The sequence below is a fragment of the Ambystoma mexicanum genome, chromosome 13, assembly GCF_040938575.1.
Source record: "Ambystoma mexicanum isolate Mex_15411 chromosome 13, UKY_AmexF1_1, whole genome shotgun sequence".
Classification (NCBI taxonomy): Eukaryota; Metazoa; Chordata; class Amphibia; order Caudata; family Ambystomatidae; genus Ambystoma; species Ambystoma mexicanum.
Window position 1 is genome coordinate 320643599 of NC_090938.1, and position 16861 is coordinate 320660459.

Genomic DNA, 16861 nt, shown 5'->3' on the forward strand with positions numbered 1-16861 from the left:
ATGGTCATGTTGAGAGATTGTTTGAGTATAGGAGGGAATTTGAGAAATCACGAGATGAGGATGATGAAGACGACAGTATGTATGTGCAGAAACGGTTCCTTCCGTGTCGTAGATCGGCACCTGAGGAAGTACGAATTTGTACCAAAGATGCGATTCGATGGATCTCGGTTTCATCGATACCGCCAGATGAAGTATATGACACGTATAGTCAGTATACAGTAGAAATGCAGAAGAAGGTGATTCAGGTAATGGTACAGTACCTGCAAGAGGAATGTGTAAGGAAGAAGGTTAGTTGTCCTATAGAATTATTGGGTATTTGTAAGAGGGCTTTTTTGCCCGACACTTCTTCAGCTGCCTTAGCGCTCGACCTGGCTCTGTTGCTTAGTAAGCGGTCAGAGTTACCTACATCTCAGTTGCCTATGAGAGAGGTTCCTCCGACATTTGTCCCTAAGGTTGAGATTCCCGCTAACGCTGGGACTGGTGCACCCGCTGTGGACATCCCTGCACACTATGTATCGCAATTTGTTCACGTCCCGTTTTCAAGACAGGAAATGAACACTATTAGACAATCAATTCCTGATATCAGGAAAAACCCAACAGGGTTTTACAAAGAGATAGAGTCCGTTTTGCAGTCCTCTGTGTTCACCTTAAGTGACATTGACTTGCTATTCCTTGTACTCCTGCCCGTAGATTTATGGAAGCAGGTTCGAACAATAGACGATGTGCCAGGGTTAGGAGATACGTGGGCTAACATGACTAGGTTTGATGGGGAAAGACCAGCTGGTGAGAAACCACCTCAGGTAATACTTACTTTGCCTGATAGAATTGTCGCAAAATTGAAAACCATAATTCCTGAGAAAAGAATTATTTGGGACAAGCTTACGGCCTGTGTTCAAGGAAAAACTGAAGGTGCCACCGAGTTCTTTAATAGATTCGAACAGGTATTCTCTGATTTCAGTGGACAGGACTTGGGCACAGAGTCTGGGAAAAGGTTGTTTGTGGACAAATTTGTACGTGGGTTGTTGCCCGACATCCAGTCACAGATTATGTCCTCTGAGAACGCTTGGCAGGCAAAATCCCAATTTGAAGTTTTGCACATGGCTCAGTATTATGAGAACCGTGTGAATAATGAAAAAGAGAAAATAGAGAAGAGGAAAGGAGATTTGAAGACTAAAGTATTGTTACAACAGTTAGAAATCCCAGAGGAGGTACGTCACAGACCAGAGGTCAGTATGTGCCAAAAGGAAACGCTCCTTTGGGTTCTGTGAATGTTAATCAATGTGCCTATTGCCGCCAGGAAGGTCATTGGCGAGCACAGTGCCCCGTCCTTCGCCAAAGATCAAACAATGCATTTGGGAGTATGAGTAGACGACCTAGAGGTCGCCCCGGAATGGGGGGCCCTGATAGAGGTCAGTTTTCACAAGATCCTCAGCAACCTTTTACACAGGAAAATCAGACTTCGAGTGTGGACACGAGAAACATATTTGATCACCCTTCTGCGGCCTACCTTTCTGAAGAGCTTCCTTCCGATGACATTTTGTTTTGTTAGGACTGCCCGAAGCAGGGTTTGGAAACTTCACCTATTCCCGTTAATCAGAAAGGTCCCTACGTTGAATTGTTAGTGGGGAACAGGAAACATCAGTTTTTGATAGACACTGGAGCACAGAAGTGCTCCATTGATCATTCCCGGGTTCCAAACATTCCACTGTCAGGGCAAACAAATGTTTCTGGAGGGTATTCTGGTATACCAATTGTTTGTCCGGTTTCTTCGCCGGTGTCCGTTTCTTTGGGTCCCTTTACGGACCATTGTCCCTTCCTTCTGACTTCAAACTGTGGAGAGAATTTGCTGGGGTTAAATTTGTTGAAGAAACTGAATGCAGTAATTCATTGTTCCTCTGACGGAGTGCGACTGACTGTTTCACCACAGCAACTTCCCAATTCTCAGTTTTTGACTCAACCATTGCCTCCTGAGTTTAGTGTTGTTCCGGAATGTTTATGGGCGGTTGACGACAATGATGTCGGGGTGCTACAGATTGAGCCTGTTAAAATAGTTTTGAAGCATGGAGTTAAATTACCACACATTCTGCAATATAAAATATCGGTTGAGGGCGAGCGTGCTTTGAAGTGCATTGTCTCCGATTTTGTGCATCGAGGGGTGATTGAAGAGATTGCAGGTAGTTCATTTAACAGCCCGATTTTGCCTGTATACAAGAAAGGTGACAATGCAATCCCATACCGTTTTATAATCGATCTTCGTGCTATTAACAAAGTTGTCGCCCCACAATTTCCAATTGTGCCTGATGTAACAACGATACTAACAATGATCCCTGCTACAGTTACGTATTTTAGTGTTGTGGACCTAAAGAATGCTTTCTTTAGTATTCCTATACACAAGGAGAGTAGATATTTGTTTGCGTTCACCTTGGGGGGACGTTCATTCACATTTACTTGTGCACCTCAAGGGTATACTGAAAGTCCAAGCATTTATAGTAGAGCTTTGAAAGAGCAGCTTGATACCCTTGAATTGCCACCTACTTGTACACTGCTTCAGTATGTTGATGATTTGCTTTTGGCTGCAGATTCTGAAAGTGCTTGTAAAGAAGGCACTGTACTGTTGCTTGTTCATCTAGCTAAAAATGGTCATAAGGCTTTGCTCAAAAAATTTCAATATTGTTGTCAGGAGGTCGCCTATTTAGGCTACCTGCTGTCAAAGGAGGGGAGAAGATTGACACCTGAAAGAATAAAACACATTTCTGGCATGTCTGTTCCAAATACACAGAAGGAAGTCAGGGCCTTAATAGGTATGGCTTCTTACTGTAGGTTGTGGATCCCAAACTTTTCACTAGTGATAAAACCAATGTTGGCTTTGAAGAAGAAGGGCATTTCTTTGCCGCTGCCATTGAAATCGGAACATCAACGATCATTTGAGCTTCTCAAAACCGTGTTATGCTCTGCACCGGTTCTGGGTACTCCAAATTATGACAAGGCCTTTGTGTTGTTTGTGCATGAATGTGATGGATGTGCTTTGGCTGTGTTAACGCAGGAACATGGAGGGAAGAATAGGCCGTGCGGCTACTACTCCTCCGCCCTTGATCCTGTCGCATGCGCTTTGCCAAGATGATTGCGAGCTGTCGCTGCTGCTGCCGCGTCTGTAAAACAGAGTGAGGGGATGGTCCTAGGCCATGATTTAATACTGATGGTACCTCTCCCTGTAGATGTCCTATTGAATAAGACTCAAACGCAACACCTCACGTCTGCACTGCTGACAAGGTATGAATTAATTCTGTTTGCCCCTCACATTCAAATTAAGAGGTGTTGTGTTCTTAATCTGGCTGAACTTCTACCTTTCCCGCGAAATACTGTTTGCGGTGACGAAGAATTACATGACTGCCTGTATACCACTGAACAGGAAACGAAGGCCAGGATAGATCTTATAGATACTCCTTTGGGCAATGCAGAAGGGGAGCTGTTTTGTGATGGCTCCTGCTTCAAACTCCCAGATGGTACATCTACAGCTGCCTATGCCGTTACTACGTTGAGTACGGTTGTTGAAACTAAGAGAATTCCGCATAACTCCGCGCAGGCCGCAGAGATTATAGCGTTGACCCGAGCTTGTGAACTCTCCGAAGGGCATACAGTAAACATATATACTGATAGCCAGTACGCCTTTGGGGTGGCTCACAACTTTGGGAGGCTCTGGTCGGAAAGAGGGTTCCTAACCTCACATGGGACCAAGATTCAGCATGGTCCCCTGATAGTGCAATTGCTCTCGGCACTCTCACTCCCTAGGCAGTTAGCGATCATGAAATGTGCAGCACATCGTAAGGTCATAGATGATGTGGGAAAAGGGAACGCTTTTGCTGACCATATAGCCAGGCAAACGGCCACAGACCTTAGCGCAGACATGTATGCTCTAAGGGAAACAAAAGATGCCTATGTAATGGATGAGGGTATCGGGTCTGTGCGAGATATCCAAACTGATGCCACAATAGAAGAATCTAAAAGACGGGCCGAAGGAATGGGGAAACTGGATGACGATGGGTGTTGGTTGGATACAGCTGAAGGGAAATGGTTGCAGCAGTAATTTTACAGATATGCACAGCGTTACACATTGAAAAACGATTTCACTCAGCTAGGCATCCTCAAAGTGCTGTGTTGGTAGAGAGACATAACGGCATCTTAAAGAATAAGCTTGCAAAAACATGTGCCGACACCAAACTGAAATTGCCAGATGCCTTACCTATTGTATTGTTAGCCATGCGTACCACACCTCAAACTAAGACTGGGCTCTCCCCATTTGAGGTAGTGATGGGTAGACCTGCTAACATTTGGGGCCTTCCGAAGCCCAAAACCTTAAGGGAGGTTGAGGATGTATTGCTTGTAGACTACTGTAACCAGTTGACTAAAAATCTGTATCTCATTTATCATCAGGTCCAATCAGCTTTACCTGTACGGTTTACGGGCCCAGGACACAATATTCAGCCTGGAAGTTGGGTCCTAGTGAAGGCATACGAAAGGTCTTCCTGTCTCGCTCCTCGCTGGAGGGGACCCTATCAGGTACTGTTGGTCACCCAAACAGCATTGCGGGTGGCTGCAAAGAAGCATTGGATCCACGCGACGCATGTCAAGAAACTTCCTCACCCGATGCCACACGTTACAGAAGAAGCAGAGCCCCTCGCTGATGCTACAATCTCTGATCCTGGAGTAGCAAACAGCGCTGTGAGTGCGTCGGAGAATTTCTCTGAGCCCGTGGAGCTTGGGGAACAGTCCATTTCGTCTCCGCACTCTTTGAAAAGGTCACTTCCGGAAAACATTGTTTCAAGTTCTGCGACTTCCGTCGCCTCCGATACGTCGCTTCCCTCAGGAAGTGACGTTACCTTGTTTCTGGATCAAACAGTTCTGGGTACCACCGGGTACGACCTTCGGCGAAGAAAATAGAACTAACGCACAGGTCTTTTTCGTGCATTTGGAAAGAAGAAGTGATTGAAAGTTTTCTCTTGTAAAAGAAAGCTCCTTTCGAACAAAAAAAAAAGGGGGATTCTGCTGGCTAGGGTTGGGAAGGACAAAGAAGTCGCGCGACTGTAGTGTCGCCAGCAACGAACATTGGGGTCGTCGATTGAGAAACTACGATGCCTGCCACCTCCACCACTGCTCCCCGCATTGGACTTGTAAATAAGGGGGTGACCAACTCGGACAACGAACAATGTGCCTGGACCCCGAAAACGTATTGCTGTGTTGTGTTAATAATAATTGGAATTTGTGTAATTACTGCTGTGGGACTTTGGTACTTCGAAGAAATTTACCCTCTAAAATCTCTACTGCCAATTGAGATTGTACCTACTGCTTTGACTCCCTCTGTACACCTTCACACCTTGTCACCTAGAGACTACCAGCATAGACGAAAGTATCATAATAACACTTTAATGATAGTAATGAATGCAACGCATCCCATTTTTAATAAGAGTAATTGCTGGATTTGCACCCATTTACCGCAACATGGGAACAAGGGGCTAGGATGGTATATTCATCCTTTACCTTTAACGACTGTTTGCTATGCTTCTCTTAGAGCACTATTCTTTGGCCGTTGGAATGATAGCGTCTCAGGGAACTTTGATGGAACTAATTTAAATGATTTTGAGAAACGTGAATTGACTCCCCTGGGATGCTGGCTTTTTGCAAATAGAAGTAGACCTAATGTTGCTTCTATTAGGCCATCTGATAAACTATCTCTTCCAAACTCTAATTTCCTTTAAAATGGCTCCGATAGGCAATAAGGACGCTGTGCCCCCTTCCTACTCTATTAATCATAGCCCGAATTTAGTCCCCTTTTGTGTGGCACTCGGCCAATGGGAGATTTTGAAGGTTGTGTGAACATTGTAAATTTGACTGGGGAGAAACGGCCTCTGTATGTAGGGGGGCCTGTTTATTTCGTCTGTGGTAGTTCAGCATTTCCCTGGTTGCCCAAGGATTGGCAGGGAACCTGTTATTTAGGAATCCTGTTACCGGGGGTATTTATAACTAGTACATTGGAAGTTTCTAAGGCTCGCCCACGGCGGGACGAGAACGGAGATACCCCTGGGCAAGTATTGGGAGATATAGCGAAATCAGTTGTGCCATTTTGGGGACAGATAGCAAACTCTGAAAACATTAGGGGGCTAGCAAGAGTACTGGAGAGAACCATCAACCGGACCACGGATATACTCTACAATATGACACTAGAACAAAAGGCAATAAGATTGGTAGCGCTCCAAAATCGGATAGCATTAGATGTCATCCTGGCAGAACGTGGTGGAGTATGCAAATTAGTGTGTTCCGCTTGCTGTGTTTTCGTACCAGATTCCTCACCGACAATTTTCAAAGCAATACAGAACTTGCACATCCTTAGTTCTGAGGTGCATGTTCCTGTGGGAGATTGGAATATTAGCACCTGGTTCTGGGATTCTCTACGATCCTGGGGTTGGAAGGTGCTTTCTGTTATCCTGGTTATTTTGGGAATCCTGCTATTCCTTTGTTGCTGTTTCCAATGTCTACCTAGTATATGTGAAATGCTAGGGGGATGTTGTGCTCAAGCGGTGAGCACAGTAGGGCACAAAATGTATGCCCCAGACACAGCATCTAAAGAGTTTGTGTTACAAGAGGTTCTGTTGAACGACCTAATGGCTATAGACATTACAGATAATGATTCAGGATGTATGGACGACAATGCATGGAGTTATTTACAGAAGTATTAGAAATGATATTAGCACTTGGCATAGGCCAAAAGGAGGGTTTGTCGGAATTGAAACAATATTATGCCTCCTATCGTAACAATTGTATGTGTATTGGCCTACGCCAAGTAGTCTAAAAACATCATATGCGAACAAAATCCACGGCAAGGTCTTGACCTAAGAGAAAGTAATGTAAGTCGCCATCTTGGATTAAGCTGCCATTTTAGGTTCTCTTGTTATATGGAAGTCACTCTGAACACCAAATGGAGGCCGAATGACATTCTGAGTAAGATTCTGGCCGTAGTGACCTTCGTACACATGAATAATTAATATGCCTGCAGGCCACTTGTCGGGGTTGCGAACTGAGACCTTGTCCTACTGTTGACCCATGTGTAAATGTACAACTATATCAGCGAAACTAATCAAAATGCATATATTATAGGATTGACCTGGCAAGGAACCCATAAGCCAGACTCCTAGAATGGTTAACCCGCGAGGGGGTTGGCCAAGGGCTGGATAAATATTATAAAAGATCCAAGTATTCCAATGTACGGTCTCTCTCACTAATGCATCGAACCTTCGTTGAAGTTCGTTACGTTACTCTGAGAGCCGAATAGCTATCCGTTTGTCAATTGACTTTGGTAACTGTTGTAGCTTTTAAATAAAGCACTTGTATGTTCTTTGTAACCTGTGTTGGTGTGTTTCTTTTGGGCTTCCCGGCCTCATATTATTTTTCTGTTTCCACACCTTGTCGGGCTTGACTCCTCCTCCATCCACTACTATCTCTCTGACCCTCTTGCCACCCTCGGGGGGACCACTGTCCCATACGCCCACCCCCCCATGGAAGACCCTTAAGGATGGCAAGCTACTCCACATTGTCACCCTTAACACTCGCTCTGCTGTAAAACACTCATCTGATACTGAAACCTCCTCGAACTCATGGATCTTGATGTGCTCACCATCACTGAAACACGGTTCAAGAACAGCTCTGTCACAAGCTTTGACACTCTCCTCCCTGAAGGCTACAACATCCTTTCGGCACCCAGGATGAAGAAGGCAGGTGGTGGAGTAGTACTGATCTTCCCTGAATGGATACCTATGTCTATTATATCTATTCAGACCTCCTCTTTAGAGTGCCTAGTCTGCAGGCTCTCACTCTCTCCTAAATATTCACTCCTCATGGCCACCTTCTATTGGCCTCCTGGACAGCTCACTCTCTTCCTCTGGGAATGGGCCGACCTAGCCTCTTCTCTACTATCATCCTCCTCTCAACTCCTCCTGTTGGGTGACCTCAACATCTGACTTATCTGGACCTTTCCGCAACCTATGTGACTCTCTCTCCCTCTCTATTCTCTATTCTACCCTCTGGCTCCACTCATACCACGGGCCACATGTTGGATGCTCTCATCTCTACTGACATCGCACTCTCTATCCCTCTCACTACCTCTCTCTTGGACTGACCACTCTCTTCTTTCAACTCATGGAAAGCTCTCCTCTCCTCTGGCAGCAACTCACCCGGCACAACCACTCGGCTTCAAGGTCACCAAACACATGAAAAAAGTGACAGTGGCTCCCTTTGCCTCCACCTACTCTCCTCCTCACTTTCCTGTGGCTGACTACCACCCTGACACAACCCTCCCTGCCCTTAATCTATCTACAACACTTAAAGGCAAGTGCAGGGCAGCTGAGCGGAAATGGAATTCGTCTGGTGAACCATCTGACAAACTGGTCTGCAGCCTCCTTCAAAGGAAATATCAACTCTACAGCCGCTAAAAGAAAAGAGTCTTTGTTCAAATGTGATATTGAAGCTCTCCTTCATACAAATGCGCCAAACTATGTCCAAGGGTATCACCAAAATTAAGATTTATTTCTAAATGCCCTTCATGGTAACATGTGTTTCGGCAACACAAACAAAGGCTTTTTTCAAACCAGGGCTGTTAGATATGTTGACAAATTGAACAGAATGCGTTATCAAGTGCACAAACCATAGTCAAAAAATAAATAATAAACACTGAGCAATGATTTCTACATTTCGCCAACAAAATTATTGTACATGTCACACATTTTGTAAATAGACAGAGAAGACAAGGGGTGGGTAAAGGGGAGGATATTTAAGGTAGAGAGTATGCACAGAAAGAAAGACAAATGGAATAAAAAATAATAATGAATGAACATCATGATTTTAACTGATAGTTGTTGTTAACACATTTTGCACTTGTATTTCTAAGCTATTGCCATATTCTCAAACTCATATTAGAAATGGCTGATTACGAAATTTCACAAACTGCTACCTTGATTTGCATATGTGCTTTCTTTGCAGTTATTCCACCTGAATTTCAAGTATTGATATGTATATTTCTCCAGTATTGTTTGTATGTGTCTCCAAGGACACAGGGTACCAATAACTATATGCCAAAACTGAATATAAACAGAAAAACATCCAACACCATTCTCTTTTTTGTTATGATAATGTTACCAGTTAGCTTGATACAACGTGCAGATAAATTGCCGTCTGTTCTCGATAGATTTATCGGGTTAAATCCCTAAAAAGGAGATAATCCTTAATTGCTCGCCGATGTTAGTTGCTACGTGGCATTCTTGTTTTTTGGTGTTTATTTTTCCATGCATCTATTTGCCTTATTTAAATTACTGTGGGCCTGATCACAACCTGGGCGGTAACACTAACGCTATTAGCGCGGGGGCTATTAGCGCGACCGCCATAGCCCCCGGCGCTAATAGCGCGGGATCACTTGGAGGTCCCCATTCCCCATTGAGCCCATTCGGGAATGCCCCATTCCCCATTGGGCTCAATGGGGAAAATTCGCGCTCTTACCGCTGGCGACAATAGCCCTGATTCGACGGATTTAAGGGTTACCGCCGAGGTCGTGATCAGGCCCTGGGACTGTTTGGTCTCGGGTGCTCTTGCCACATTGGGGCATGCTTTTAGAGCATTTCTTACTCGCATTGTTGCAGGCTAACTGATCGCGTTATTGTCTAAACGCGTGATCGCATTTTTCATGTTGCTTGCGTGTAATGCTAAAGGACCGTCTATTACGGCAAGCGTTCGTATGCCAAGTATTACCGTGCAAGTTAGGGCTTCTTAGCCATTCGAATCAACCTGCATCCATTCTGCACTGCTGCTTTAGTAAAATCTCGGCGTTCGTGTTTGTTGGCAGGAGTCATGGCAACCGAGTAGTCCTTCCTTAGTTGCCATGAACCTGTCGGCCATCTTTTGGGCTATCTTGTATTCACCTTAATGGTGGAACGTGTTTGGATACTGTACTGACCCTTTAATTCGTGGATGTGTATATTATGGTTTCTTGGCATGCAGAAATTATATGTACATTAACCTTGTTGTTCTAACACCCGCTTTACATTTCCAGTTGCATAATTAAACATTCCATTAAATATGTTAGCCTTGCAGCATTGTTCGTGTGTCTATATGTATTAATGGATAGGATTTAAACCCAGTTTTGAATGGATTACCTAATTTAAAGCTGGAATATATTATACATGATCGAGATACCAGCAAGCATTGCACTTTGCATATTGTGCATTTTAACGAGTACCTTATTTCTGTGGTCTTATGAGATACCTGGCATATTTGCATGTTTACACGTAGTACGATGAAAATTGTTAAATAAATCGACCCAAATACAATGTTAGTTGATTCGAAATGAAGAGTGCCACGCTCTCTAGCCAACATCAGTGTAAGGTCTCTGTAATTTAAGATTGACAATTATCGTGTGTGGAGGCGCTCCAGGTTTTCGGGACTGGTGCAAAAGTGCGTTTGGCACCCGCAACACTGGTTACAGGAGTTACTCAATGAATGTCTACATTGCTCCCCTGTACCGCAGCCTCTGGTACACCAACTATGCAGACATTGTTACGCTGATAGCACAATTCCAGGTTGTCACTTCCAGGTCTTTCTTCAATAAGGTAATGTCCTGATCATGCTGCTCAACTTTATCTTCCACTCAGCTAATCCTGGCTTCAACATCTGTAATCCAACCACTTATTTTCTCTAATTTGGAGTGTAGGGAGGTGATGTTAGCTGCAAAATCATCCAACCTGATATTCACTGCAGCAAAGCCATTCTGAAAAGCAGGCAAGAGGGATCTGTGGATGTTGATTCAACTGGCATTTGCACTTCAGCACTTCTCACATGTGTCACTGGTCTCAGGACCCCCAGTGGAGTACTGGTGTACGCGTCCATTGGACCTTTACCCTTGCCTGTGCCCTTCAGCATACTTAGAAACAGATGGCTGGCAGCGCTGGTGGAAAATTGTAGCACTCACTCAGTGGTCTTTCCCCTGCAATACTCCACCAACGGTCTACAGGAGCAATGTCTTTCCAAAGTGTGTGCCACAAACCTATACTTATGCCAGTATATAGTGACCCCCGGGCTCCTCTGTCCTCACAGACTAGTGGATCACTGCCGCTAAGCCCTCAATTGCAGCACCAGGCAGCAAGGATAAAAAGGAGCGCTGCCTTGCTATAGACGGACAGCAGCGTGTCGAGCTGCTGAAACTGAGGCTCCACGCTGCCTCCTGCCGTGTCTGAGCTCATTCGCAGCCCGCAGTCTCCATGGCCACCGCGGTAGAGAGACCAAAAGGATATCGCAGTCACCATAATGCTCAGAGACACCAGACAGCAGCGCCTCACTCACCAGTGTAATGCGGCAAACGCAGAAAGCATTAACGGTCTAGCCCCTCCCCCTCTCAGGCCTCCAAGTGCTGCAGGCTCGATTGCTGCTGCTGCCACCTTCATTGGATATCCCAGCAGGGTGCTGGTGTGCTGGTCTGACAGCTTGCCCCGTCTCCCGGCTCCCGCTGAGGCACAATCTCCATCTGATTCAGCCAATAGTTGATGGACTGCAGGTGCTACCCAATGTGACCTTGCAGTTATGATTTTCGGGCTTCAAAGAGGATTCATTTATGTAAAGGATCTTGCCATGGACTGAGCACAAAATCAGGCAACTATTTTAGTTTCTGCTCTGCAGCGCCCCCTTCCTCCATTTCCCCCCACTGAAACAATTTCTAAAGACCTGTAATTCAGGGAGCAGAAAGAAAGGAAGACAGGGTAACGCTGGAGATTAGAGAAAGTTAGCAAAACTGGAAAATGTGAAAGTTCTGGTGTTCTCCTCTCGCTATGTATGTAAGCATGTACGTTGGAAGTATGCATGTGTGCTTGCAGGAATATAGGTACATGGATGGATTGATGCATTGCAGAGAACATACTGTGTACGTGACTATTGTAAACTAGATGGATTAAATCGGGAGAAGGCACTCACCGGCATGGCCAGCAATGTTTGGGAGTTCAAGTTGTAGCTTCCAGTGCCATTCGGAGAAGAACAATCAGGTGCAGGTAAAAAGAACTGTAAGAAGAAAAGTGAGATATTAATAAATGGTGGCTTGGGCACAGACTGGCAGACATAGACTCATAGAAGACATTAGAGATCCCAGAACTTTTGACAGAAACTGAAGGGCACCCCCTACTCTAAAGTTGCAATAAATTGAAGTTGGAAATTGATGATGGTAAATGGGAAAATGTCTATAAATACATGAGGGAGGCAGAGCAGCAGTATAAACAGGATACTGTAAAAAACAAAACATCATTATGATGTACATATTTCTTCTAGTGCTCCCAACTTTCCATAGTCATTCCTTACTGTCCGAGGCAACATGTCCCAAGACAGATAGCACTGGTGTAGCATGATACAAATAAAATAAACTGAATTTACATTCCCTTAACACTAAGGCATGAAGTGCTACCACCCTCAGACCCTCTTCTCTTTGTTCCTGCCTATGCAGGGGTGGACTCATAACATTACTTACTGGGCATTCACCCACTACATTACTTATTGGGCATTTGCCCGCTGGACTGATTGCTGAAAGCTAGGGGCTGTTTTTCCCTCCAGAATCTACATCCGTTAAGATGAAAAGACAAATGAAATGCAAAGTGCAAACCACATTTTCATGATTGGTTTGACTTTTAAGGACTTGAAAAGCCAAGTAAATCACCTTTCAATTCTTTGAGCAACCCCTATATTCTTTACATCCATCCTGCAAAATCAGCACATAATCTTCTGGCCAGAGACAAAGGAACATGGGTTGGCTGGAGGAATGAAAAACAAAACCTTCTATGTCTGTTTCACGATTCACTCCCTTCACTCTCATTCCTGTTACTTGGGGGCCTGATTTGGGGTTTATTCCCTATTGGACTTTCCTTTCCGAACCTTTGAGATAGTGGTGTGGTAATTTGGGAGCTCTAAATATGTATTTTCCCTGTCACTTCCCTTGCGGATCCATTCCAGGTTTTTGCCAGCCAGTATGCTGCTTTAATCAAAAGGCTATGCTTCCCAGTTTGTCTCTGTTCTTTATTACTTTGACTTTGCCCTGTTCCTGATCCTTTGGACATCTCTCATTAAGAGATTTCTTATTTTGTACCCTTTTTCTTTCCTTTCCTGGGTGGGGAGGAGGGTGGTTTTGCACTCATACTTTAGTTTTCCCTACTCCTGTTCCTCTACTTTCTCTTGGAGTCTGTTCCTAGTTATCCCTTGCACTTCTCTTTGTTTCCTATGCATTGTAAGGTCTAGTGTGCTGCTGTATCCAGCTTCTGTGTGAATGCCCAATTTGTCCAACTACTCTTTAAGCACTATTCCTACTTGTCCCTTTTCAGGAGTCTTATGCATTAAGTTATTCTCTCTTTGCTGTTATAGCCTTCCTGTGTCCTTGTTTGATCAGCAGGGCTCGTGGGATTCGATTATATTCCAGGTGGTGTTTCTCATCCTCCTGAGTATTGTCTTTAAGCTATCTTACACAGTTCCATCAAAGGGGTTCGCTCACAGATCCCCTCATTGCTACCTTCAGACAGTAGCATTCTCCTCTGTATCAGAACAGACTTTAGTGCCTAATGTCAAGAAGTCTCATGTTAATAGTTTGCTTAAGGGAAACACAGACATGAGATCATGACATTGCCATCCCCTTCGTTGTTGTATTTCAAATCTCAGCCTAACCCCCGTAACCTTCTCAACTTTTGCTCCTGCTTCTGAGGATCAGATTTTCAAAATCATTCTTCTGTTGAAATCATGTTCCCCAATGGACCCCAAACCCCTTAAAGTTCTGGTAACCATAGCTGTAAATTCCTCACTATCACGAGGCAGAATTTCACCTAATTTAAAACATGCTTTGGTTACCCCTTTTTAAAGAAACTGACCCTGGATCCTATTTCCCCAACTAACTTCTGTTCCATTTCACTCCTGAAGTTTTCATATGAAAGTGCTGGAGTCTGTTACATCCCAACTGAGAACCTTTTTAGAGGAGGAGTTTATTCTTACCCCATCTCAATCAGGATTTTGTCCATACATGGGCATGGAAGCTGTGCTGTTATCATTTATGGATTATCTGGCCAGAATACGAGATCAAGATGGGGTCGGTTTCCTGATTCTTTTGGACTTCTCTGCAGCGTTGGACACTATAGACCATACCATCTTATGTCACCGCCTCGAGGAGGTTGGAGTGACTGGCACAATTCTAGAATGGTTTAAGTCCTTTTTGTGTGATCACACTCAAACGCTAACACTCCCTCCATTTAGATCAGCTCCCTCCATCTTATCCTATGGCATCCCTCAGGGATCTGCTATCTCACCTTTGCTCTTTACCATTTACATACACCCCCTGACTAGCTTGATACAGGATCATAGGTGTCAGTTCTATGCCTACGTGGATGACACCCATCTTATTCTCGGAGTTGACCATAATCTTAAGGAAGCAGCGTTGCATCTGCAGAGCTTCTAGCAGAAATTAGAGCTTGGATGAATCAAAACTGGTTAAAACTTAACAGAGATAAAACCAAGGTCTTGTGGTTGGTCCTCGTAATGCTTGGTCACTGTGGACCGCAGACTTGTGGCCTACATCTTTGTGGGCAGTCCCTATTCTGGTCGATTCTGTCAAGAATCTAGGGATTCAAATATTGACCACCCTTTCCTCAGACATACAGCGCCTGATGTAGTTATGGCTTCTTCAAGCTGAGAACCTTAAAGTAATGCCTTTTCTACCACCTGACATGAAAGGCCCTGTGGTGGCATCTGCTGTCATTGGTATTCTGGACTATTGTAATGGCACCTTACTGGTCCATTCCAAATAACATATTAAAAGACTGCAGCTTGTTCAAAATGCAGTAGCACGGTTGGTGGGTGGTGTTCCTAAATTTTCCCAAATCTCCCCAGTTTTGAATAAACTTCACTGGCTCCTGGTTGAGGGCAGGGTGAAGTTTAAGGGCCTGTGCATGATCCACCTGGCGTTACATGGCCAAGGAGCCCTTAACATTTGTGAGAAGATTTCTCTGTATGTGCCAAATAGAGCTCGGCACTCTGCTGGCCAACACCATCTCCAGATACTAGGGACTAGGAAGTCCACGATGGGGGGCTGGACGTTTTCTGTTGCTGGCCCCTTATTGTGGAATTCTCTTCATCTGACCCTGAGGCTTATGGGAGATTATCTTAAGTTGTGCAAGCCCCTCAAGACCTTTCTTTACACGCAATAGCTATTGTGCTTGTTGGTTTGTTCCTGATAATTTTCCTTTTTCTTGCTCTGTCTCTTAATGTTCCTCCTGTTTACAGTGCCAGGGTACCCCCTGGTGATAGCCACGCTATACTAAGTTCCTTCAACATAACAAAGTTGGCAAAAAGAAGAACTCACAAAGCCTACAAGCAGCAAGTGATAATGTACAATCAGGGAACATCCATATTAATAGTGTTGGGCCATGCCTCCCACTGTGCTTGCTGATAGTAATGTACAGTTAATGCAGGATATGCTTAAAGCTAAGCTTCAGGAGTTAAAACAACAATGTGTTTCTTTATAAGACCAATCTAAAATGTTAGTCTTTTCTGAATACACCTCAGACCTTATCGTTAGTTGATGTGAACACTGTTCAGATCCTAAGTGCAGAGGCTTTAGTAGATCATGAGATTTGTCATGATGTAAGATCAACTGTGACTGAAAGTATTTTCTTCTAGTGTAGCAATTAATCAGGCCACTGTTTCTGACATGTGTCCTCCTGTTAGTCCAGGATTTCAGTAAGCTGAAGACTCACTATGCACTTCCTTACCTAGGATTTTCAGTGTAGCAGCTTGTCACAACCCTGAACTAGCACACACGCAAGAGTCTGATTTCCAAACGCAATGAACAAGAGTGGTCTACATACATTGAGATCCTAAAGTAGGCTTGTGCCGGTCCGGAAACAACGGTGCCGGTAGGCTTACCGGCACCGTTGTTTCCGGACCGGCACACTTGTAATGAGGCCCTCTGTGTTATCAATTATGGAAAGGAACTGCAAATATATGCTCAGTCATTGGTTACTGGTGCCAAGGAGTCTACTGCCCTAGAGGTGCCTTCTCTTCCTGATCCCCACCAATGTGTTTGTCGATGTCTGAGTCTTCAGTGTGTCTGCCTATAGCCTTTGACTCTTCTGTGTTCCAGTCTCCAGCGCTGCAGTAACCTTTGGCACAAGCTCCTTGAATCGCTGCACCTCCGCTATGTCTGCCATCTACTCAAGAGTCTCCACCATGCAAGTGGTCAGCCATAGAGCTATTTACTTGCTTGTCTTCAGCTGCTGGGATACCTCAAGCATGCATGTCTTCAGAGTTCCCTCTGGCATGCCTGTATTCAGCTACAGTGACTCATTCGCCCGAGAGCCTCGACAGTCCACCCTAAGTACATGTCTTCAGTCCCAGAGCCTACTGTGTCTCTGCCTTCAGTTCATGAGACACCCATGGCTATCTTCAGTGCCAATCACACAGGTATACCAGTATAGGCCATCAGATACTGCTAGAAAAAAGGACGCGGGCAGCAGCAGCCAGCATAACTGCGCGGAGGAACTCTTGTCATGTATGTGGGCTTAGCGCTGACAGTTCCTGCAACAGCAATTATGGGTGGGGAGCTTGCTGACTTTCTTTGTAATCATAAGGAGCTTCTTCTAAGTGCTTACCGCACATGCCTTTTCATATATTTGTATTCTTATTACGCTCTACTTACACATCCTAGCTTTTAGAGTACATGCGTCTTGGTTCCTGAGTGCATGTTGTTTGACACAAAGCTATTCACTGTGTCATCTTGTTCACATTTCCCTTGCTATATACACTGCCCTTGTTC

The 16861-nt window shown here is 44.6% G+C and overlaps 1 protein-coding gene and 1 long non-coding RNA gene across 22 annotated transcripts in view; one reads left to right on the top strand and one right to left on the bottom strand.

The window, feature by feature from the left end:
* The window catches only part of LOC138521180 (uncharacterized), a 184862-nt gene extending 177468 nt beyond the window's left edge, over positions 1-7394 (top strand). Inside the window, exon 3 of the long non-coding RNA XR_011282961.1 lies at positions 4432-7394. This is a non-coding gene — a long non-coding RNA (uncharacterized lncRNA). The remainder of the gene's footprint in view (positions 1-4431) is intronic.
* Positions 1-16861, bottom strand: part of ADCY4 (adenylate cyclase 4) — a 1677325-nt gene that overhangs the window by 420630 nt on the left and 1239834 nt on the right. For all 21 annotated transcript variants that reach the window (XM_069633796.1, XM_069633797.1, XM_069633789.1 and 18 more), the window contains one exon: positions 12001-12084. In XM_069633796.1, the coding sequence (XP_069489897.1) occupies positions 12001-12084 (84 nt within the window). The remainder of the gene's footprint in view (positions 1-12000; positions 12085-16861) is intronic.